General features: G+C 40.7%; 1 protein-coding gene across 2 annotated transcripts in view; it reads left to right on the top strand.

Moving 5' to 3' along the window:
* Positions 1–26319, top strand: part of lgr4 (leucine-rich repeat containing G protein-coupled receptor 4) — a 153331-nt gene that overhangs the window by 30504 nt on the left and 96508 nt on the right. For both annotated transcript variants that reach the window (XM_073049704.1, XM_073049703.1), the window contains exon 2: positions 25382–25453. In XM_073049704.1, the coding sequence (XP_072905805.1) occupies positions 25382–25453 (72 nt within the window). The remainder of the gene's footprint in view (positions 1–25381; positions 25454–26319) is intronic.

The following is a 26319-nucleotide window of genomic DNA, read 5'->3' as shown; positions in this document are numbered from 1 at the left end:
CATTTAAGGCAGAGATAGATAAGTTCTTGATTACCCAGGGCATCAAAGGGTATAGGAAAAAGGCAGGGGAGTGGGATGACTGGAAGCCCATGATTGAATGGTGGAGCAGACTTGATGGGCCGAATGGCCTACTTCTGCTCCTATGTCCTATGATCTTGTGGTCTTATCTTGTACACCTCTTATCATCCTCCACCCAAAAAGCAAAGCCCTACCTTGGTCACAGTGGCCTCTGGGTCCAAACAAAGGTGTAATTGTATGCCCTTTATGTCCTTTTCTGCGATTGCAGGTTACTGCTGGATATTAAGAACATCAAGTGCTGCAGGTCTACCAAACTAGCAAGTTGCTGCATTGTGATGGAACTGGATTTGTGTACCATTATTGCATAGAGGTGGTGCACAGCCAAACAAGTAATGCAACTGATTGTCTTGGATGTTTTTATTGTGATCACAAGGCCCTGTTGGACATTGGTAATGTAGAATACTGCAAGTCAAGTTCACTGGCTCATTGGCGAGACTGATGGCAGGCGAGCTGCTTTGCTTTAGTTGTTGTGTGACCAGGGCTTCATGCCACGGTGTCAACTGTTACTGCCACTCTGTCGAGGAGACCCCACTGGAGATGGTATGGGCGAAAGCAGAGGATTCTGTGGGCTTACTGGAATTCATGCTGGGTTGGGTGCTGCCTCTAGTATACGCTCGGTAGAAAACGAGCTGTGTTGCATTTGTCTGTGGCTGCACTAGTGCATGGTAAGGAATTCTGTGTGGGCTTGTTCTTGAAGAAACATGGCTCCAGGACAACATCCCATGCATCATCAATCTACACTCCATGCCAATCAGTGACTTGGGTTTTTTTGTGAGTGTGTTTTTTGCAATTGTACCTAAGTGCTGTGTGTGACTGTTGGTACAGTGTTTTGCACCTTAGCCCCAGAGGAACACTGTTTTGTTCGACCTGTATTCATGTGTATGGTTGAATGACAATTAAACTTGGACTTGAACTTTATCTCTAATTCAGCTAAATCACGGGTGGGACAATAGCATAGGAGCTAGGGTAATGCTATTACAGCGCCAGCAGCATGGGTTGATTTCCAGTGCTGTCTTTGAGGAGTTTGTTATCCCTGTGGCTGTGTGGTTTTCCTCTTGGTGCTTCAGTTTCCTCTTACATTCTAAAAATGTATGGGTTAGTAGGTTAATTGATCACATGGTTTTAATAGTGGGGTACGAGGTCTTTGGGGCCAGAATAACATCAAAATAAATATTGCTACAAATCCTGCCTTCAGGTTCACTTTTCTGCATTGAACTTCATTTGCCACTTCTCAGCCCAGGTCAGCATTCTATCAATGTACCACTGTAATCTGCAAAAACCTACATTATTGACAGGACTACCAACATTAGTGTAATTTGCAACTTACTAACCTACCCTTTCACTTTGTCGCCTAAGTCATTTACAAAAGTCAGAAGGAGCAAGGGTCCCAGAATAGATCCCTGTGGTACACCACTGGTTACCAAGGTCACTATTTTCCAGGTATCTTCTACTACACTTTGCCTTCTGTGGGCAAGCAAGTTCTGAATCCATGTAGCCAATTTCCCCTGGATCTCTCTCCTCTTGACTTTGTGAATGAACCTTATTGAACACCTTACCAAAATCTAAAACTTCATATCCATTATTAATCTATTTTGTTGTTATTTCCTAGAAGAATTCAATCAGGCTTGTGAGGCAAGTAGTCCTACTTCTCAGAATCATCTCCACCAATGTAAGACTTGTGGGATAGATCGTGAAACCATATATTTCACTACTTTTATGTCTTTTATATTTGTTTCTCATCTTGAATATGATTCTGGAACTATTGAAGCCTGAGTTTTGTGGTTTGGAGATTGCAGAGCACTGGAGCACCTAAGCAGTCTCTGAGAGGATTCTGAGACAGGCAACATGAGTGAAACTTGTAGCAGGCAGACTGCAAGCTGATGTTTGGCTCCATTTTGCCGATTAAAGCTTTCATTGTTTGCTGAGTAAAGAGACAAGGGAGATTGAAGTATTCTAGATAAGTGTGAAGTGGTTCATTTGGTAGGTCAAATATGATGGCAGAATATAGTATTAATGGTAAGACAGTGTGGAGGATCAGAGGGATCTTGGGGTTAGAGTCCATAGGACGCTCAAAGCAGCTGCGCAGGTTGACTCTGTGGTTAAGAAAGCGTATGGTGTATTGGCCTTCATCAATTGTGGAATTGAATTTAGGAGCCGAGAGGTAATGTTGCAGCTATGTCGGACCCTGGTCAGACCCCACTTGGAGTACTGTGCTCAGTTCTGGTCGCCTCACTGCAGGAAGGATGTGGAGCCATAGAAAGGGTGCAGAGGAGAGTTACAAGGATGTTGCCTGGATTGGGGAACTTGCCTTATGAGAATAGGTTGAGTGAACTCATCCTTTTCTCCTTGGAGCGACGGAGGTTGAGAGGTGACCTGATACAGGTGTATAAGATGATGAGAGCCATTGATCGTGTGAATCGTCAGAGGCTTTTTCCCAGGGCTGAAATGGTTGCCACAAGAGGACACAGTTTTAAGGTGTTGGGGAGTAGGTACAGAGGAGATCAGGGGTAAGAGTTTTCTCAGAGTGGTGTATTGGTGGAATGGGCTGCTGGCAGTGGTGGTGGAGGTGGATACGATAGTGTCTTTTAAGAGACTTTTGGATAGGTACATGGAGCTTAGAAAAATAGAGGGCTATGTGTAAGCCTAGTAATTTCTAAGATAGGGTAATGTTCAGCACAACTTTGTGGGCCGAAGGGCCTGTATTGTGCTGTAGGTTTTCTATGTTTCTATTGAAGCAAGTTCAGCAGGTGAGCGCTGGCTGCTTGTCTTTTGTTCGGTTGCTATGCATCAGAGAAGCGAGAGCCTGCTGCTGCACTCGGTGAGTGTGCCCAGGTTTTTTCTGTGTTTTGGATGTGGACTTGGAAAAAGACCCTCTTTTTCAATATTGTAATTTTAATATTTTATATTTTTAGTTGATTTTTTTTTGTGTGGGGAACGGGATTAGGAGGTTGATGTGCCTTGACTCATTGTTGTTTGGTTTATGTGTGGGAGGAGAGATTTAGGGGTCAATGTGCCTGATCCGTTTTTGCTTGGTTTTTGTGAGCGAGGTCGGATTTGAATGTTGAAGATCGTGCTGTCTGTCTTTTCTTTCTTGGTTTCATGGTTAGCCAGAGAAATTTAAGAATTTCAGAGTTGTATACTTTGATAAATGAACCTTTGAACCTATAATTCTCAAAGTTATTCTCTATTGAATAGAGGACATTTACCAATCTGGACTTAAAGGTCTATGGTAAAGGTGTAACAATCACTTCTTTTGCTTCCCATTGTATCCTGAGGTGGTGTTGTCTGTCCTAATGCTTTTCAAAAGTTGCAGCACTTTCTCTTAATTAGTATTGTCCTGTTCCAACATGATAGCCTGATCTACATTGACCTCACATTCATCAAGGTTCCTCTCCCTGACGAAAACTGAAGCAAAGTATCCATTAAGGCAGGGGTGGCCAACCTTTTACATTCCATGCGTCAATTTTTTCACGCACGAGTTCAGATGCACTATACAACTCTTGTACCCCCATTCAATTCTTGTAAAAATATGTTACTCTAGACATATTTAGCATTTTTACATGATATATTGATTTAATATAAAAAGATAAACATTACTTGCCTTAATGAGACTTTTAACAAATATATTTGTCTTCTTCCAAGCACTAGCTTCAGTTTTCCTTCTATTTCAGTTTGACGTTGTGTTTTATAGTGTTTATTAAGATCATGTTTTCTATTATGAGAGAAAGTGTTTTCACAAACAATGCACAACGGTTTTCCTGACGGACCCGCTATAAATAAGAACTCATTTTCCCACTGTTCATTGAATTCACGCTTACTATCACTTCCTGCTTTTCTTTTGCACTGTGACGGGTAACTGAATGTACAAACAAGGCTTAATTTTAGAAAAAGTACAAAACTGCAAATGTTCACAAAGGACGAACAAAGCACAACTTGGCGCATGAGTGTCAATTGTAAACTGACTGGCAAAAACCTGCGACGCACCGTTGGTGCAGATACCTGGCGCCTCAGTATCAAACGTTTATTGAACAGTTATGGAACAACTGCAGAACGAAAGTCCTTCTTTCCTAGTTTGACTCATTGAACATTTTTTAAAATTGAAAACAGATTAATGTGGTAGATAACATTCGCCAAAAGATGTGCATGAAATAATAAAATCGCTAAAAATAATTGCTAAGTTTTAGATTTATTCTCAGTAAAACCCATTTATAGCTCTAAGTTACTTGAATTCCTGTTATAGATTTTTTTCCTACAAATCAGTTTTTGGTTAATACTTTTTGAATGAGTAGGCTTACTTTTTTATTATCATCACTGGGGTGCAATGCGTCACTTCTAATCATCCAATGTGTCACTTTTGGCACATGCGCCATAGGTTGGCCATCCCGGCATTAAGGACTTTTTCAACCACCTCTGACTCTAGGCACTTGTTTGCTTTTGTCCCTGATAGGTTCTACCCTAAGTTATCCTCCTGTTCTTCACATGTACAGAACTCCTTGGGCTTTTCCTTAAAACTACTTGCCAAGACTTTCCAATATGCCCTTCTTGCTCTCTTGAGTCTTAATCTCCTTCTCTGCTACTTTATTCTAAAGAGCTCTGTCTGATCCTGACTTCCTAAACTTTAAGAATGCTTCCTCCTTCTTCTTGACTAGATACTCCACTTCTCTTGTCCACTCCGACAGGAGAAAACTTCATCCTATCATCCTTCCCTGTCTCAATGAGGCAAACCTATCCATAACCCCATGCAAATGCTCCCTAAACAATGTTCACTTTTCTGTTTTACATTTCCCGGAGTAAATCTGTTCCCAATTTACATTCCCATGTTCCTGCTTAGTAGCAGCATAATTCACCCTCCCCCAATTAATTAATTTCCCATACCATCTGCTGCTTTATCTGTCCAAGGCAATGCTAAATGCATGGAGTTCTGTCGCTGTCTCTGAAATGCTCACCAAGAGATTTGCCACCCAACCATGATCAGATCCAGTATGGCCTATCCACATAGTGTCAGGAATCCTTCCTGGACACATGTAAATTCTGATCTATCTAAACCTTTTGCACTAAGTAGGGTCTTATCAATATTAAGGAATATTAGTATCATGTACTTCTTGTACATTGTGGATGAGGGGACTTAATTGAAGAAAATACAACTACCGTGGATTCCGGACTACAGAGCGCACCTGATTAAAAGCCGCTGGCTCTAATTTTAGAAATAAAATCATTTTTTTAATTGTAAAGGCCGCACCGGATTTTAGGCCGCACCGGATTTTCGGCCGCAGGTGTCCCACGTTGTAATATGAGATATTTACACAGAAAGATATTACACGTGAGGATTTTTTAACTTAATTAAATCCATATGGTAACAAAAACAAATACATATTGCAAATGCTTTTTTTCGAACCGTGCCCGTAATGCGGCTACTTTTAAATATACGTTGCGTATACTTCTTTACTGAACAACATTCCAATATCTCCTAACGACTGGTAAAAAATATATATACTGCAGCCTACCAGGAAAAGTTATTGATACCTTTAACTTAAAAGCAGCGTTTCGCTCGGGTCTAATGCCGCTCCGCCGCTCGACCCCCTCCTTTCCGTTTATCGTAAACGGCATTTTTCCCACAAGACACCGCGAAACCGGGTGTGACGTCATAGCATCCCGCGATGTAGTACAGAAAACAAATATAGTTAAAACTCTTCTAACTTTAACTAGAAAATGAATTACTAAGCGAAAATATTATAAACTAAATAACTGCCATAAGGCAGCACAATGCTTCGAGTGTTTTCCATGTTGATGAGGGTGAGTACAAATGACTGATTTACAATAATTTAATTGTGAAAGTGCGCTTGATTTATCGTACAATTTCATTGGACCTCTGTGAACTACTCATCAATTTTATTGGTCTACTGTTATGAGGCAAAATGTTTACGAGGCGGCATGAAAAAAATCATGTATTAGCCGCACCGTATTAAAGGCCGCAAAGTTCAAAGCTGTTCAAAATGTGGGAAAAAAGTAGTGGCTTAAAATCCGGAATCTACGGTAATAATATACCAAAACGAAACACTTTCAAGATAGATTCAGGTAATTCTCAGGATAGTTAATATGAATTACAATCTTTAATGGATTATATTTGTAGATTCACTTAGAATCAGAATCGGGTTTATACTGACATGTTGTGACATTTGTTTTGAGGCAGTAGAGTGCAATACATAAAATACTATAATTTATAAGAAGAAATGTATATATGGATATTAAAGAAGTCCAAAAAGAGAGCAAGAATAGTGTTCATAGGTTAATTCTCCATGCAGAAACCATTCCCAAAACATTTTTTGTGTGTGTTCATGTGTTTGTTCGTGGGCCTGTTTTTCTTTCAGTACGGCTTAGTGACTTGTATGATTCCTTTGAGGATATAAAAGTTAGTGACATTAAAACTAGCCTAAAATATTTTAAAATGGTAAGATGCTAGTCAGTGCCAGCCAAAACAAGTACCCCAGAATTATTGTGAGAGCAAATTTTAATTAACTTTTATGTGATGTGTATACATTCCGATAAAATTCTTTTCTAATCTGTATTAGCTCCAGTGGGAATCCTAGCAATGCCGTTTTTAAGGTACAATATGCGTGCACTTCCCTTTCCTTTTTCTCACAGTCCTTCCCTTCCCTTTCTCAGTCTCACTGTTTATATCACCAGAGACAGTTTAACCATCGATCTATTATAAACCAATGGACTCTCACAGCTACCTGGTCTATACCTCATTCCATCCTGCTACTTTTTAAATAAAAAAAACACCATCCTCTTCTCAATTCCTTCGTCTCCGCCGTATCTGCTCTCAGCATGAGGCTTTTCATTCTAGAATAATGGAGATGTCCTCTTTGAAAGAAAGGGACTTCCCTTCCTCTACAATCAATGCTGCCTTCAACTGCATCTCTTCCATTTCATGCATGGCTGCTCTTACCACATCCACCCGCCATGCTACCAGAGATAGGGTTCCTCTTGTCCTCACCTACTATCCCACCAGCCTCCGCGTCCAGCACATAATTCTCCGAAGCTTCCGCCACCACCGACTGGATGACTGGATCCGACCACCAAACTCAGCTTTCCCTTTCTTTCTCTCCCCCCCCCCCCCCCCGCTCCCTACGCAACTCCTTTGTCTTTTCATCCCTCTCCACTGATCTCCCTCCTGGCACTTATCCTTGCAAGTGGAACAAGTGCCACACCTGCCCCTACACCTCCTCCCTCACTACCATTCCGGGCCCCAAACAATCCTTCCAGTTGAGCTGACGCTTCACCTGTGAGTCTGTTGGGGTCATGTACTGTGTTCGGTATTCCCAATCCTCTTGTATATCGGTGAGACCCAACATAGATTGGGAGACTGCTTCGTCGAGCACCTACGCTCTATCCCAGAACAAGCAGGATCTCCCAGTGGCCACCCATTTTAATCCCCTTTCCCATTCTAAATTGTCTATCCACTGTCTTCTCCACTGTCAGGATAAGGCCACACTAAGGTTGGAGGAACTACACCTTGTACTTCATTTGAGTATCCTCCAACCTGATGGCATCAGCATCAATTTCTCAAACTTCTAGTAATGCCTTCCCCTTCCCCACACCATTTCTCTTTCCTCTTGCCTCCTGGTGCTCCTCCCCTTTCCCTTTTTTCTTTCTTCCACGGCCTTCTGTCTCTTTCACCAATCAACTTCCTAGCTCCTTTGCTTTATCTCTCCCCTCCATGTTTCTCTCCCCTCCCCCAACCTTTCAAATCTACTCCTTAGCTTTTTCACTTCAGTCCTGCCAAAGGGTTTTGGGCTGAAGCGTCGACTGTACTTTTTTTCCATAGATCCTGTTTGGCCTGCTGAGTTCCTCCAGCATTTTGTGTGTCTTGCACAATAAACTTCAAGTTCTTTTGAAGCTTGAAGTGTCTGTTCTCCCTGACTTTAGATTGTCTAAGATTAAGCATTTTATGTCAATTTTTTTGAATAACAAATAATTTAATTGTACTTTTATCTAGTATGGTTATTCTTAATTTCTGTTCTACACTGGAGAGGTTAGTCTTTAAATTCCTATGTTAGAACTGGGAAAGAGTCTTTAAATTCAGTGGAGTACATTCGGAGTTACCGTATATTGAAACCAGCAACATAAAAATGAAAGGTTAACATAATTTGGCCCATTAATTGTATGCCCATAAACTCTACCTTGATACTCTTAATGGTGGGCATTTTACATTATTCAATTAAGCCAACAACCAGAAGTGAAGGAAACTTGCACAATGGTATGGGTAGATATGCAGACATCATCTTAGCATCAGATATCAGATTTGAACCTCTGTCACTAGAGTGGAGGTGGAGCATCTGGTTGAGACCCTGTGCTGCTCTGTGCACTTAAGTTTTGCTCAAAAGCAATGCTACAGTGATGGCAATATGTTGCTTTGGCATGTATCTACTTTGGACTGATCTTTTTCATCCTAATCAGCTAGCATTGGTCATTGGTTTCTCATTGTTCATCTAAATATTGGCAGTTATTGTTGATTGTATGATTTAAATTTTGATGTTTGAATTTGACCAAACATTGGTTTTTGTACATTAGTGCCATGCAGGCAGTAATTTTATTTCTGGATTTCACTAGGAAAGTTAACTCTTCTGGATGAGTATTGAATGTTTTTTTTCTGTATGAGCATGTGAGATTGTAATCTTGCTAGCAATATTATGTGTAATAAAGAAAACATATGTCTGTGGGTCAAGAGTGTCATTAACAATAGATTAATATTTCCAGTCATTAACCATTCATCAGTTTTACTTGGATTTTGTTCCAAACTTAAATGTTGTATTGTTAGGCTAGGCATACACCAAAGTCACACAGGCACAAAGTAAAATCTTCTTGTTCCCTCTTGTAGAAGTGTTAAATTTAGATATTAAAATTTGCGTTGAATGATATTCCACACTTTTAACCTTTTTACAACTTGTACGCAACAGCTGAACATTTATCTATCTCGGGAAACCTGAAAACTTAGTGTCTTGTTCACTCCACCTGAGTTTACATTATGCTCCTCTGACTATTTTGTATTGTACAGTTTAACTGGTAAATCTGTTCTGTGATGGGGAGGTATTTGATTCTTAATGTATTTATACTTTAAAAATCCAGAATTATGATCAGGTTTGTTATCACTAACATGTTATGAAATTTGCTTTGTGGCAGTAGTATAATGTAGTAAATATATACTCATTTATTATAATTTATATTACATGCATAGGAAAAAAATTTACGTAGATCTCAACCAGTAAAAAAAAATTGAGGTAGTATTCACGATTTCAATGTCTGTTCAGAAATCTGGTGAAGGGAAGAAGGTGTTCCTAAAACATTGTGTGTGTTTCAGGCTCCTGTACCTCTTTGGCAGCAATGAGAAGAGGGATTTCCTGGATGGTGCAGGTCGTTAATGATGGATTCCTCCTTTCTGAGGGATCAGATTTTGAAGATGTCATTGATGGGGATGCTAGTGCCCATGATGGAGCTGACAGAGTTTGCAACCTTTTGTAGCTCTTTCTGATCCAATGCAGTGGCCCCTCCATACCAGATGGTGATGCAACCAGATAGAATACTTTCCATGTTTCACTGGTAGATATTTGCCAGAGTAACATACTCCATAAACTCCTAATGAAATATAGCTGGTAATGTGTCTTCATTGTAATTGCATGAATTTTTTGGGCCCAGGAACAAACTTTAAATATGTTGACACCTAGGAACTTGAAATTGCTCACCCTTTCCTTTGTTCATTAAGGACTAGTCCACAATCGATTCCTTCATCTTGCTGACATTGAATGGAATCTTATTGTTTGTCTATCTCACTCTTGTATGCCGCCTCATAACCATCTGAGATTCTACCTACAATAGGGCGTCATCAGTGAATTTATAGATGACATTAACATGGTCCACACAGACATAGGTGTAGAAAGTGTAGAACAGCATGCTATACACATCCTTGAGGTGTGTCGGTGTTGGTTGTTAATGTAGAGATGTTATTTCTAATCCACGCTGACTGTGGCGTCCCAATTGAAGTCAAAGATCCAGTTGCAGAGGGAGTTATGTAGTTCCAGGATTTGAAGCTTATTGGTTAGTACTGAGGAAATTGTGTTGAACTTTGGGCTGTAATCAATACACAACAACGTAAAGTCCGTATTTCTGTTGTTCAGGTGGTTGAAGGCTGAGCGGAGAGCCAGTGAGGTTGCATTGGTTGTGGACACAGATGTAGCCATTGTAGTTGCCTATTGTGGTGGTAGGCAAATTGCAGCAGGTCCAGGTCCTTGCTTAGGCAGGAATTGGTTCTAGCCATGATCAACCTCTCAAAGCTCTTTATTGCACTAGATGTGAGTACAATAGGGTGATGGCCATTGAAGCAGTTCATCCTACTCTTCTTGGGAGCTGGTATGATTGATGCCCTTTTGATGCTCTCCAGCCAATTGGTTGGCAAATGTTTTCAATGCCTTACTAGGTACACAAAGATTATTCTCAATGGCATAGCAGTATCTTCCCTTGCTTCTCATAGTAACCATAGTAACCCATCCAGCCATGGGAGCTAATATATCTTGATGTTTTTCAAAAGTTCCGACACTACCCGTTTCTTGATCTTGACATGTTCTAGCACATTAGCCTGTTCTATGATGATCTTGCATTCATTAAGGTCCATCTCACTGGTGAATGCTGAAGCAATTTATTCAGTAAGGACCTCCTCTGACTTCATGCACATGTTTTCCCTTTTATCCCTGCTTGCCCTTATCCTCATTCTAGTCATCCTGCTTTGGGGTTTTCCTTAGGCCCCTTCCAATTCCCAACTCCCCATTTTATGCTCCTTTTTATTAATCACCTGTAATTTTTGTCTTGCTCTGTTTGCTGCTAACCAAATAAATTTCACAGCCTGTCAGTGATAATAAACCAGATTCTTATTCCATTGGGATGGTATTAAATGTTATAATTGATTTTTAACCACTAGGACTCTTGGTGGACTATTAATTCATTGTAAAGTGAAAGCAAATATGCGTTTGAGAGCCTATATTGAAGCACTGGAAATGCAAATGAATATATATATATGGAATGAGAATATTGTATAAGAATTATTTGTTTTGATTTGGCAAAAGTGAAGAGGTGGAGGAAAAAGGCCCTTAGAAATGTTTTCATCCTACTTTGCCTGTAAGCACTGGTCTTTTGAGCTTGTGAGCAAGTTTTCCTTAAATCCAAACTCAAATGTTATTAGTTCTACTTTTTTGCTATTTTTCTTGGATTCAAATAAGCTAAATTTATCTTAGTAGTTGAGGTCAGAATTTGTTACCCTATGGTATTTAAAGGCCATTAATGAATCATTTATGATCTTTCAATGACACAACTTGTAAAAAAAAACTTTAATGCAACATTTTATGTAAGAACATATGAAAAAGCAAAGGTAGGCCTTTTAGCCACTTGAGTCTGATCTTGCATTTAGTAATGCAGTAGATGATTTCAGTGTCAGATTTGCTTTCCTCCCTGATGCCTATAATCCTTGGCTGAGACAGATTTTGGGAAGCCTAGAAAAGCTTCAGTAATCCTACATTCTCAACTAAGGGGTGGGGAACTCTAAAGATTCATCAGTCTCTGGGAAGAAATTTCTCATTCCCATATTAAACAAGCATCCCTTTATTCTGAGACTATGCCCTCTTTACTCTAGATCATATATGTCAAACTCAAGGCCCGCGGGCCAAATCCGGCCCGCGGTGGAATTATCTTTGGCCCGCGAGATAATATCTACCGTAGATTCCGGACTACAGAGCGCACCTGATTAAAAGCCGCTGGCTCTAATTTTAGAAAGAAAATCAATTTTGTACTTGTACAGGCCGCACCGGATTTTAGGCCGCACCGGATTTTCGGCCGCAGGTGTCCCACGTTGTAATATGAGATATTTACACAGAAAGATATTACACGTGAGGATTTTTTAACTTTTAATTAAATCCATATGGTAACATAAACAAATACATATTGCAAATGCTTTTTTTCGAACCGTGCCTGTAACGCGGCTACTTTTAAATATACGTTGCGTATACTTTTTTACTGAACAACATTCCAATATCTCCTAACGACTGGTAAAAAATATATATACTGCAGCCTACCAGGAAAAGTTATTGATCGCCTTTAACTTAAAAGCAGCGTTCGCTCAGATCTAATGCCGCTCGCGTAATGTGCTCGCCCCCTCCTTCCCGTTTATCGCAAACGGCATTTTTCCCACAAGACGCGTCGAAACCGGGTGTGACGTCACAGCATCCCGCGATGTAGTACAGAAAACAAATATAGTTAAAACACTTCTAACTTTAACTAACAAATGAATTACTAAGCGAAAATATTATAAACTAAATAACTGCCATAAAGGCAGCACAATGCTTTTCTTCGAGTGTTTTCCATGTTGATGAGGGTGAGTACAAATGACTGATTTACAATAATTTAATTGTGAAAGTGCACTTGATTTATCGTACAATTTCATTGGACCTCTGTGAGCTACTCATCAATTTTATTGGTCTACTGTTACGAGGCAAAATGTTTTTGGCGGCATGAAAAAAAATCATGCATTAGCCGCACCGTAGTAAAGGCCGCAGTGTTCAAAGCTGTTCAAAATGTGGGAAAAAAGTAGCGGCTTATAATCCGACATCTACGGTAATTACTATTAAAGCTGGCCCCAGTAATCGAAGCGCCTATGGCGTATGATATGGCTAATGCTGAGTTTATTCAGGTACCAGGTTTTCAGGGTTTTTAGTGTTTATTCGGCAGTCTTGCTCGGCAGTCTTCTTCATAAGAAACAGAATTTGTAAAGTGAAACACTTTGTAGTTATAGCAGAGACTGAGACACATGAGAGCAGGCTGAAAAAACGGAGGCAACGAAAGCTGCGTTCGCACGCGTCCGACTGATCCGGCCCGCATGAAGCTGCATTTTGCTCAATCCGGCCCGTGACCTAAAATGAGTTTGACACCCCTGCTCTAGATTCTAGCATAAATTTAGGCCACATCCCTTGTATTTATTCCTTGGAGCCCCATTTATAAGAAGGATCTTTTGGAGAGAGTGCAGAAAAGATTTACCAGGATGTTGCCTGGATTAGAGGGTATGTGCTATAAGGAGAGGTTGGACAACTTGGGTTGTTTTCTCTCGAGTAGTGGAGGCTGAGGGATGATCTGATAGAGATTTAAGGTTTGGGAACATGGAGTAGTCAGCCAATATATCTTGCCCAGGGTTGAAATGTTTAATACCAGAGCATATGTAATTAAAGTGAGAGGGCTTCGTTCAAAGGAGATGTGCATGGCAGTGGTGGGTTCCTAGAATTTGCTATCTGGTGTGGTAATGGAAGCAGATACAATGGAGGCATTCAAGAGGCTCTTAGGCATGTGAATGTGGAGGATATGGACATTGTGAAGGCCGAAGGGAATCGGAACCAGGCTTATAATTACTGACGTGACATTTATTGTTTATTGGTAGCAGTATAGTGCAATAAAATGCTACAATTTGCAATAAGGATATATAAAATAAATAGTGCGAAAAGAAACCAAAAATAGTGAGGTAGTATTCATGGACCATTCAGAGACCTGATGGTGGAGGGGAAGAAAGTACTTCTGAAGCATTGAGTGTATGTCTTAAAGTTCCTGTACCACCTCCCCTGAATTCTAGTATTAAGAAGAGGATATATTCTGGATGGTGAGAGTCCTTCATTATGGACAGCATGTTCTTGATGCATCGCGTTTTAAAGCTGTTCTTGATGGTGAGGAGGCTAATGCCCATATTGCAGCTAGCTGAGTCTACAGCACTGTAGCTTTTTCCAATTCTGTGCATTGTTGCTTCTACACCAGATGGAGATACCAACCAGTCAGTAAGCTTTCCATAGTACATATGTAGATATTTGGTAGCTGCTGGTGTGCCTTTGTGATTGTATCAATATGTTGAGCACAGGATAGATCTTCTGAGATGTTGACACCTAAGAGCTTGTTTAGTTCAGGCATTTGATTATTAATTTAATTAGCTCAGTGCAATGTTATGGACCGAAGTGCCTGTTCCTATGCTGTATTCTATGTAATACATGTAATATGTAATTTCATTTACTTTGTCAAGTCCCAGAATTTTGATGTTTCAATAACATTACTTGCTCTAAACTCGAATGAAAGGTCCTCATAAGTCCTTTGCTCATAAGACAAGTTCTTCATTCTGGTGTTCTGTCTAGTAATCCTCCTCTGAAATGCTTCGAGTACAATATTTCTCTCCTTGAATTTGGAGACTAAAATCACTTGTAACACTGGAGCTGTGCTCTTACTGATAACATGTACAATTGTAGAAAGACTTCCTTGCTTTTATAAGCCCTTTGCAATAAAGGTCAACATTCCATTTGCAGTCCTAATCATGTGCTGTACCCGCATGCTAACTTTGTGTTTGATGTACAAGGGCACCTAGATCTCTTCATATCAAAAATAGTATCTCTCCATTTAAGTTATGTTATCTTTTTCTATTCTTTATACCTACTTGCTGCCCGTTATGCTGCTGGCGTTTAGGGTAGCAGTGAAGATCCTCCTTCATAGTGCCAGTATCATCTTTTCTGTTTTCACTATTGTCAGCCATGCAAGTCCAGGGTGGAACCTTAGGAATACCACTGCACTCAGTTGGAGAAGGATTCGACATTGCTATTTCCATAAGTTTTGTTTTAATAGTCATGAGCTAAGCCCCTGAGCCTGAAGGACTAAATAGACCACTCTTAGTCAGGCTTGTTCCCTTTGAACTATTGGTGTGGGTGACCCTACCAAGAACTAAAGCGTAAAGCACTGACTCCAGGCAACATAGCTCTTTGGGCCATTGAGGCACACAAGCCTGCAAACCATGTCAAGGTTGTGGTCCTCTTCAAAGGTTCAAAGTTCAAATTTAATATCAGAGAAATATATGCAATATATATCCTGAAATGCTTTTCCTTCACAAACATCCACAGTTAAACATGCGAACCCCAAAGTGTCTCTCTCCCCCCCAGCTTCCCCCTCCTGCACATAGGCGGCGAGCAACAATCCCCCCTCCCCCCGCCAGTAAAACAAAAAGTGCACCTGCTACTGAGCACAAGCGTGAGCTAAGCGATAGCAAAGACACAGACCAGTTACCCCAAAGGCTTCACATTTTATCTACAGGTTCTCGGTTTCCCTGGCAAAGGAGAGGGAGGTGACCCCCATTTTCATAACCAACAGGAGACCTAACAACAACCTGCTGGTTTACGATGTTAAAAGTCCGTTTTGTCACTTTGTTTTGAGCTCTGTGTCTGAAGGTTGCAAAAGATTTTCTGGCTTTCCCGACAACACACGAGTCTCCTGCCGTGACACCAACCCTCGATCCACCTGTCTCCAGAGCCCCGAGATCTTAGGCATCCGAATATGATCGAGATCTCTCAGGCCAAACCCTTGGCATGTCGAATAATGGCCAGTCATGGTACCCCTAGAATGGGTCCTATTCCTGCAAAAAACTGAAGCCTGCGTGTAACTCCAGATCAGGGTCTTCAAAAGAACCCTGAAAGGGAAAAATAAAGATATTAAAGGTGGAAATAGAGCTGTTTCTGAAGATGCAAGCAAATGTGTCACCGTTAGACGCCATTTATCCCTCCTAAGCTCTGCCAAGAATATCTTGGAGGTATTCCTCATGGCAATGTCCCATTCCCCATGTTATATTTCGTGTAGCAACTTTTTAATACTTGGCCTGTTTTTAAGTCATTTCCACTTAATAACTTCACATCCACCTTCACATCAGCAATTTTAGTTGCACTGTTCTTGGTTCTTCAATCTGTCAGTCATTCAGAAGTAGCTGAGCCCTAGCTCTTGTGATGCACTGCTATTTGATAATCTGAAACTAATCTATTTATCTCAAGTCTGTTTTCTATTAGATAGCCAATCCTCTATCCATGTTCACATGCCTACAGGAACTACTTGATTTGTGAGCTTTTGCTATAACACCATTGGTTCTTTCAACTGATCTGAAATGCTGGATATCTCACAACAACAACCTTCCTCTAAATGTCATTAAGACCAAGGAATTGATTGTTTTACTTCAGGAAGTGGAAGTTGGTGGGGAGAAAACACCAAACTGCATTGAGAGATGAGTAGCTTCAATAGCCTGGGCCCAACATGCATATTTCATGTTTCAGTTTCAGCGACAGGTTACTATCGATGCAATGCTCCTCAGATAGGATGAAGAGGTCAATACTCCCCAATGCCATTAGGCTTTACAATTCTACCGCCAGGACTTAAGAACTTTTTAAAAGCTATTATTAATGCTTTTTGAGATAGTGATTTAGATGCATATCATATTTTTTACTGAGTTAAGTATTGTATGTAATTAGTTTTGCTACAACAAGTGTATGGGACATTGGAAAAAAGTTGAATTTCCCCATGGGGATGAATAAAGTATCTATCTATCTATCTATCTATAAAGTATCTATCTATCTATCTATTAATGCAATCACGAAGGCATGCCAGTGGCTGTACTTTATTAGGAGTTTGAAGTGATTGCCATGGAGAGCAAGTATTCTGACTGGTGTATCGTCACCTGATATGGAGGCTTCAATGCAAAGGGTCATAATTGGCTGCAAAGGATTGTAGACTCAGCCAGTTCTATCACAGGCACTTGCTTCCCCACCAGAATCTGGTTTAGTTTCACCAGTATATGTTGTAAAATTTGTTAACTTAGCGGCAGCAATACAATGCAATACATGATAAATATTTAGAAAAATCAATTACAGTAAGTATATATGTAATAGATAAATTAAAATACTGCACAAACAAATAATTGAAAAAATGAGGTAGTGTCCATGGGTCAATGTCCATTTAGAAATCAGATGGCAGAGGGGAAGAAGCTGTTCCTGAATTGCTGGGTGTGTGCCTTCAGGCTTCTGTACCTCTTCCCTGGATTGCTTCTAACCCTAATCTGATACAGAATTGATTTAGTTTCGATTTGATCATTTAAGTCAAGGTGAACTTTTATAAGCTTGTGTACCAGGACTTTGGCCTTCCATTAGATAACCAGATAAAATGGTGTGTGGTGTGTGCGCTATGCACGTCATGATCTTGAATGATTAGTTCTATGCTGCTCAGAAGTTCCAGTAACCTGCTTAACTGTGCCCAATTAGCTCCATTTTATTCCTTGATATTTCTTATTTATTGTCTGCTCTGAATTTCATGTAATTGGAAGGTTGAATGCATTTATTAGGGTAGGAGGTATGAATTTGGTCCAAACTTGTTTTCACTTCTCTCTCTTCCTCCTCCCCCATGGACTGTCTACACATTTCACTGTCTTAGTGAAGAATAATCAAAGATTCCACCCACCCCAGACATTCTCTCTCCTCCCTTCTTCAGCAGAAGATACAAACACTTGAAAGCACATACCACTGGGGCCAAGGAAAGTCTCTACCCTACTGTAATTGTTCCCCAGTGTGATAAAGCTGACACTACATTTTATAATGTACCTCCATTGCCACCTTGCACCTTATTGTTTATCTCCTCACATTTTGTATAGCTGTTACACTTGCTTTGTTATTGTTTTATTTTGTTCTACCTCAACCCATCACATAACAATTTGACCTGTATAAACAGTATGCAAGACAGGCTTCATAACATATCACTATCTTGAAATATGTGACAATGATACTCCAATTCCAGGTTGTAACTAGTGATTTATTATATAGTACCTAATTACTATTCTTTAATAGCATTAATTCTTTCTGTTTCCTATTTTCTTGCATTGCCCTGAAATATAACCCATGTTCTTGAATTCTTTTCTGACAAATTTAGTAATCCATTTAATAAATTTGGTTGTTTTTCTAAATTATGTCGAGATTGTTTAATGGAAGATTTGTAAGTGTCCATGGTGTACTGTGTGCATGGACTCCTATGAGCCAGAAATTTCTCTGGTAAAGTCCCAATAAAGGGTGGAAACTAGAGGTCCCTTTTTGTCCCAGAGTTGTTTAGACATAGCTGATGTTACCAATGCTCACCAGCCAGAGTTCAAATCAGAACTCCACTGCTTGTCTTAGCTCACCCAGCAGTCTGTCCTCACTGAGCAGTCATTTGATTCATTGCTAAATTTGCACTAGGTTTTGATGAAGGGGTACAAGCCAGGTTCCTGGCACTGCAGCGAACACGTAAAGAGTTTACACTAGGTTCCTGACAGTGTTGTCATCAGCTCTTCATATATTATTATTGTTATAGGGCAGTCTCTTGGGTTGGAAGATGATTTCTTCCAACACAGGTTTTATGGCCTCTGAAGTGGCTGATGAGACTGGCACGACAACTGGAAACTTGCCTTGAATGGCTTATTGAGCAGGTGGGTAGACAATTTGTAAGATGGTGTGCTCTTTCTGTAGCTAATGCAGGGCTACTTAAGATCATAAAACCATAAGATATAGGAGCAGAATTGGGCTATTTAGCCTATCAAGTCTGCTCCACCATTTTATCAAGGCTGATCCAATTTTGCTTTTAGTCCCAATCTCCTGTCTCTTTCTGTTCCCCCCCCCCCCCCCCCCCCCCATATTCCTTCATGCCCTGGCCAAACAAGACTCTATCAACCTCTGCCTTAATACAGAAATACTTGGTCTCCACAGCTGCCTGTGGCAAATAATTCCACAGATTCGCCACTCTTTGGCTAAAGAAATTACTCCTCATCTCCGTTTGAAAAAGACACCCCTCCATTCGGAGGATGCGTCCTGGTCTTAGACTCTTCCATCATAGAAAACATCTTCTCCATATCCACTCTATGAAGACCTTTCATTATTCAATAGGTTTTAATGATGTCCCCACTCATTCTTCTGAATTCCAGTGAATACAAGCCCAGAACCATCAAATGTTCTTTATGTGACAATCCATTCAATCCTGGAATCATTTGCATGAACCTCCTTTGAACACTCTCCAGTTTCAGCACATCTTTTCTAGGATAAGGGGTCCAAAACTGCTCAGAATACTCTAAGAGGGGCCTCGCTAGTATTTTATGAAGTCTCAACATTACATTGCTTTTATATTCTAGTCCTCTTGAAACGAATGCATTTGCCTTTCTCACCACAGACTCAAACTGCAAACTAACCTTAAGGGAATCCTGCACAAGGATTCCCAAGCCCCTTTGTGCCTCAGTTTTTTCTCTCCATTTAGAAAATAGTTTACACTTTCATTTCTTCTGAGTGCATGATCATACATTTCTAGACACTGTATTCTATAAAAACAGATAGACATACTTCATTGACCCTGAGGGAAATTGGGTTTCGTTACAGCCGCACCAACCAAGAATAGTGAAGAAATATAGCAATATAAAACCATAAATAATTAAATAATAAGTTAATAATGCCAAGTGGAAATAAGTCCAGGACCAGCCTATTGGCACAGGGTGTCTGACTCTGAGGGAGGAGTTGTAAAGTTTGATGGCCACAGGTAGGAATGACTTCCTATGACGCTCAGTGTTACAACTCGGTGGAATGAGTCTCTGGCTGAATGTACTCCTGTGCCTAACCAGTACATTATGGAGTGGATGGGAGTCATTGTCCAAGATGGCATGCAACTTGGACAGCATCCTCTTTTCAGACACCACCGTCAGAGAGTCCAGTTCCACCCCCACAACATCACTGGCCTTACAAATGAGTTTGTTGATTCTGTTGGTGTCTGCTACCCTCAGCCTGCTGCCCCAGCACACAACAGCAAACATGATAGCACTGGCCACCACAGCCTCGTAGAACATCCTCAGTATCATCTGGCAAATGTTAAAGGACCTCGGCCTCCTCAGGAAATAGAGACGGCTCTGACCCTTCTTGTAGACAGCCTCAGTGTTCTTTGACCAGTCCAGTTTATTGTCCATTTGTATCCCCAGGTATTTGTAAACCTCCACCATGTCCACACTGACCCCTTGGATGGAAACAGGGGTCACCAGTGTCTTAGCCCTCCTCAGGTCCACCACCAGCTCCTTAGTCTTTTTCACATTAAGCTGCAGATGATTCTGCTCGCACCATGTTGACAATGTTTCCGACTGTCGCCCTGTACTCAGCCTCATCTCCCTTGCTGATGCATCCAACTATGGCAGAGTCACCAGAAAACTTCTGAAGATGGCAAGACTCTGTGTTGTAGCTGAAGTCCGAGGTGTAGATGGTGAAGAGAAAGGGAGACAGGACAGTCCCCTGTGGGGCCCCAGTGCTGCTGACCACTCTGTCTGACACACAGTGTTGCCATTTCTTTGCCTATTCTCCTAATCTGAGTCCTTCCTGTAGCTTCTCTACTTCCTCAAAAGTACCTGACCCTTCACCTATCTTCATATTATATGCAAAATGTTCAGCAAAGCTATCAATTCCATCATCCAAATCATTGACATCTAATGTAAAAAGAATTGGTCCCAACAGTGTTCCTATGGAACACCACTAGTAAAGGCTCCCTTTATTCGCACTTTTTGCCTTCTGCCAATTAACCACTGCTTTATCCATGCTAGTCCCGCTTGGTGGCGCAATAATATCAGCGCCGGACTCCGGAGCGAAGGTTCCCGAGTTCGAATCCAAGTCGAGTTGAGCGTTGAACTAGCAACTGGGCCTTGTAAAAACAAGAATAGCTTGCTACGGAAACACCGTCATGGCGGTGCCGGATAACTCCACTGCTGAGTTGAGGGCTACTTCTTTTTCTTATCCATGCTAGAGTCTTTCCTGTAATATCATGGGCTCATAGTTTGTTAACTAACCTTGCGTGGCACCTTGTCAAGACATAAAAATGCAATTGTACAACATCAATTGGTGCTTCTTTGAAGAAATCCTGCTTATAATTCTTTGAAGAAATAACAACAGATATGTCAGGGCAAACACGAGGAAATCTGCAGATGCTGGAAATTCAAACAACATACAGAAAATGCTGGTGTAACACAGCAGGCCAGGCAGCATCTATAAGGAGAAGCACTGTCGACGTTTCGGGCCGAGACCCTTTGTCAGGCATGGTTTTCCCTTGAGGAAAGCACACTGACTACAGCCTATTTTATCATGTTCCTTCAAGTACCCTGAGACCTCATTCTTAATTGACTTCAGCATCTTCCCAACAAGACTAACTGTCCTATAGATTCCTTTCTTCTGCCTCTGTCACTTCCTGAAGAGTGGAGCGACATTTGCAATTTTCCAGTCCTTCAGAACTATTCCAGATTCTAGTAATTCTTCAAAGATCATTACTAATGCCTCTACAATCTCTTCAGCCACCTTATTCAGAACTCTGTGGTGCAGACCATTTGGTCCAGGTGACCTATCGACCTTCAGACCTTTCAGTTTCCCAAGAACCTTCTCTGTAGTTATGGTAACTTCACACATTTCATGCCTCCTGACACCTGACATCCACCATATGCTAGTGACTTCCACAGTGAAGACTGATGCAAAATAGTTGTTCAATTCATCCACTATTTCAGTGTTCCCCTGTACTACCTCTCCAACATTGTTTTCCAGTGGTCCAATATCCATTCTCTCCACTTTATACTTTATGTATCTGAAGAAACTTTTGGAGTCCTCTTTAATATTATAGGCTTTCATATTCCATCTTTACCTTAATGATTTCTTTAGTTGCCTTCTGTTGATTTTTAAAATCTTCACAATCCTCTAACTTCGCACTAATTTTTGCTCTATTATAGGCCCTCTCTTTAGCTTTTATGTTGGCTTTGATTTATCTTGTTAGCCACGGTTGTGGCATCCTTCCTTTAGAATATACTTGTTCCACTTTGGGATGTATATATTCTGTGCCTTCTGAATTGCTTCAAGAAATTCCAGCCATTGCTGCTCTGCTGTCATCCCTGCCAGTGTTCTTTCGCAATCAGTTCTACCAACTCCTCTCTTGTGCCTCTAATTCCCTTTACTCCACCCTAGTACTGATACATCTGACATGAGCTTCTCCTTCTCAACTTTCAGAGTGAATTTGATCATATTTTGATCACTTCTCCCCTGAGGGTTCTTTTACCTTAAGCTGTCTAATTATTTCTGGTTCATTGCACAGCACCCAATCCAAAGTAGCTGATCCTCTAGTGGGCTTAACTACGAGGTACTCTAGAAATTCACCCTTCAGCACCAATCTAATTTTCCCAATCTACCTGCTATGGAAGTCATCCATGACTATTGTAACATTGCCCTTTTGACATGTATTTTTTATTTCCCATTGTAATTTGTAGATTGCATCCTTACTACTCTTTGGTGGGGGGTGGGTGTCTGGATCTCTTTATCCTAGCAGTTATTTTGCTCTATCCAGAATGAATCAACACCTTCCAACCTGATATCACTTTCTAATGTTTTAATTTCATCTTTTACCAACAGTGTAATACTACCCTCCCCTCCCCACCCACCTTCCTGTCTGTCCTTTCGAAATAATGTGTATCCTTGGACATTAAACTCCTAGCGACAATCTTTCAGCCATGGTTCAGTGATGCCTGCCAATCTACAACTATGCTGCAAGTTCATCTACTTTATTCCATATTCTGTACACATTCAAGTACAAAACCTTCAGTCCTGCATTCACCCTTTTTGCTTTTTATTTTGCAACTCATCCTGTTGACTGCAATTTTGCCCTATCAGCAGCCTCTCCTCACTACACATTGCCTCTGTTTTGTAAACCAGCTACCTCACCTTCAACACTATTATCCACCTTTGCTACAATACTACTTGCATTGAAATATATGCAGCTCAGGACACCAGTCGCACCATGCTCAACCTATTGATTCCTAACTTTTTCTGAGGTCTTACCAACATTTGCCTCCACAAACTCTCCACTAGCATCATCTTCCTAGTTCTGGCCTCACTCAGATGTGGCATGAGTAGCAATCCTGAGATCACGACCCTGGAGATCTTGCCCTTTAACTTGGCACCTAACTCCATTGAGCTCTCTATGCAGAACCTTGTTACTCGTCTTACCCATGTCATTGGTACTTACATAGATCACGACTTCTGGCTGTTCATCCTCCCACCTAAGAATGCTGAGGACTCTATTGGAGATATCCCAGACCTTGGCGCCTGGGAAGCAACATGCCATCCGGGAATCCTTGTTATAACCACGTTGTGCCTTATCTTCTCTCCCATGAGTCACTGAGTCTGCCTCTGTGACCTCTTTTAGGTCATTCCTCCCCGACAGTATCCAAAGTGATATACCTGTTGTTGAGGGGGATGGCCACAGGGGTACTCTGCACTGGTTCCACTTTTTGATTGTCATCCATTTTCCAGTGTCTTGCATCTTCAGTGTAATTACCTCTCTGTCCTATCCATCACCCCTTCCACCTCCTGAATGATCTGGAGTTCTTTGAATTCCATCTCCAACTCCTTAATGTGGTTCGTTAGAAGCTGCAGCTGGATGCACTTTTTGCAGTTGTCGTCATCAGGTACACTGGAGGCTTCCCTGTTTTCCCACATTCCACAAGGTGAACTTTACACTATTCCTCTTAGCAGCTCTACTGCCCTAGCTGAGCAGAAATAAAGAAGAGAAGGTAAAAAGACTTGAGCTTTTCTTTGCTTTGTCTGAGTGAAGCCTCTTTTTGCTGAAATCTCGAAGAGCTAAAGCCTTAAGATCACCCCTCTAAGTCCAATCAGACAATGGCTGCTGTGCTTGCACCTGTTGGTGTCTGTTCTTGGGGGTGTTGGCCTGGGAGACAATTCAGGCATTGATTTTCATGTTCTCCCAGTGGACCCTTTCCAGTTTGCTTTTTGTTCAAATCAGTCCACTGATGGTGGCATAGCATCTGCTCTCCACTTCATCCTGTCCCAGGTGGAAAATTATTCCTTATACGCCAGTATGTTGTTTATTGACTTCATTATGCTCCTTAAAAGGTGGTAGGTAAGCTGTCCTCGTTGGGTCTCAACATCTCTTTCTATAACTGGATCTTAGACTTCTTGACAGAAAGACCACTAAATAGATGATTGTGGACTTTAGGAATGTTGGAGGCTGACCACTCCTCAGTGCATGTAAAAGATTCCTCAGTGGTTAGGGGCACCAGGTGTCTGGGAGTGTACAAAATGGTGATCTCACCTGGTCCCTCTTTAGTCAAGCAGGCATAGCAGCATCTCCACTTCCTGAGGAGATTGAGACAAGTAAGGTCCCCCCCACCCCCCCAAACTCCAATTCTAACTATTTTTTATATAGGAGCTTCATTGATAGTGTTCTGACCAACTGCATCACTGCTACACAAATTTTGAGGCATCTGAGTTCAAGACCCTACAAAGGATTCCAAGGGCTGCTGAGAGGATCATCAGGATCTCTCTTCCACCCTTCCCGATATTGATCAGGAGTGTTGTGTACACAGGGCTCTTAGCATTGTCAGTGATCCCTCCCAATCATTCAACAATCCGTTTGATCACCTATCATGAGGCAGGAGATACCGTACCACTATTAGGATGAGAAATGGCTTCTTTTCTCAGGTCAAGCGACAACTGGACTCTGCCACTTCCCAGGTCTCATCATGTATAAAGCACTAGTAGCATTATACTGTTTACTTTTTAACTTGTTAGAAATGAACATTAATTTGTTTGTAGTCATATTACTTTGTGTGTTGTGCCCTTTGGTCCAGAGGAATGTTGTTTTGTTTGGTGGATTACATGTATATGATTGAATGATAAACTTGAACCTGGAGCAGCATGTGGGAATACTATAATCCTTTTTTTAAAGTGCTGATCCTATTAATATTGTCATTCCTGGGAATAGATCCTGCATGCTAAGCCAGTTACCAGTGTATAAAATGACAACTGGAATAGTCTGGCCTTGGAATCTTGGGTGAGGCATGTGAGCCCAATCTGAATAGTTTCTGATTAGTCAAGCTGTTGGAAACCAGTTTACTTTTATGTGATGCAATATAATTTTTGTTTTGCGACTACTCTTTATGGAGGAATAGAGTATCAGCTACTCTTTCATTAAACCAGACTCATTAAATTTACCCATTGACAAGCTGAGGTAAACAGACCATCTTTTTCTTGTTTTAAAAAGAGTTGATGAAGCTCATCTAAGATGTCAGTTGAAGTGCCATATTTAGCCCCACTAGTCAATAAAAGGGTAATATGAACTAGGGCCCTACTTCATGATCGCAATTTAGTTATCCAACTGATAACTAGATGAAGCTTGTAATTTGTATAACTGTTAAATAGTATCAGATAACGTTGCAAGGTATCTGCTAGCAGCACTGGCTTACATGATCTCGGAAGGGACTTTGTGCCTAAAGAAAAGTAGTTAGTTTAAAATCTGCTTGATTTGCTGAAAAAGTAAACATATTATCAGTTTTTAAATTGATAGTATTGGTTGTAGTTATATTGACGGTATAAATACTTTTGTTTCACAGAGATGCAAGCATGAATAACATAACTGAGCTGCAACCAGACTCCTTCCAAAAACTTCCATATCTTGAAGAATTGTAAGTATCTTGAAGAATGTAAGATGCAATTATGACTTTTCTTGGGCTTCGACTTGCAAGCTTTATATGCCAGTTCATGACTTATTAAAACTTCTGCTTAATGTAAGGATGCCAAGTATCTTGCAGAAACCATAGCAGTTTGAATATTATATTATTGTAATTGGTGGGGTAAGAGACAAGATAAGGTGTCCAATGAAGGTCACTGGTTTAAACAGAGGGCAAATAGGTCAAATAAACCAAATGAATGTGAAATATGTGCAAACATATTTGATGTTTTATCAAGAGAAAATATTGTTTCTGAAGTTAAATTGTAGTTGGCTGAGTTGTACATGTGAGACCATTCTAGCATCCATATTCATAGAGTAATTAAGCACAAATATTGTAATTTTTGACCAGGGCTAAGTTTGCAAAACACAAAACTCTCTAGGATGCCCAGTCCACTTCTAAATCCCGTGAGTTCACACAACCATTGCCCCTCTCCTATGCATTCCCTTATTTGCCTCCCACCCCTGAACCTTGCTTCAATTCTTTGCTTTCCAACCACAAAGGGGAAAAGATGTTATTCAGACAGTTGCATTTTTCCAGCTGAAAGTCTGCTAACCTCATTGAATAAACATTGCATATAAGCAAGTCTTGTGCAGTGAGCTGTTTAGTTAAGGCTCAAGTGTGTTTTTGCCAACATTTTTCGAACTGTTACCATCCTTATGTAAGTATGCTTAGGATTTCTCAGGCTATTAGTTGTTAAAGACATTCCTGAAATATTAAAATGGTATTGAATTGATAAGACTTGTACTTTATTGCTTTTCTTTGTTTCCCTCTGTTTGTTTCTTCTCCAATTCAAAATTGGCACTAATTCGCAATGACTG

Source organism: Hemitrygon akajei, chromosome 6 (assembly GCF_048418815.1).
Source record: "Hemitrygon akajei chromosome 6, sHemAka1.3, whole genome shotgun sequence".
NCBI lineage: Eukaryota > Metazoa > Chordata > Chondrichthyes > Myliobatiformes > Dasyatidae > Hemitrygon > Hemitrygon akajei.
Note: the sequence above shows the minus strand (reverse complement) of the source record. Positions and strands in the feature narration are given on the sequence as shown.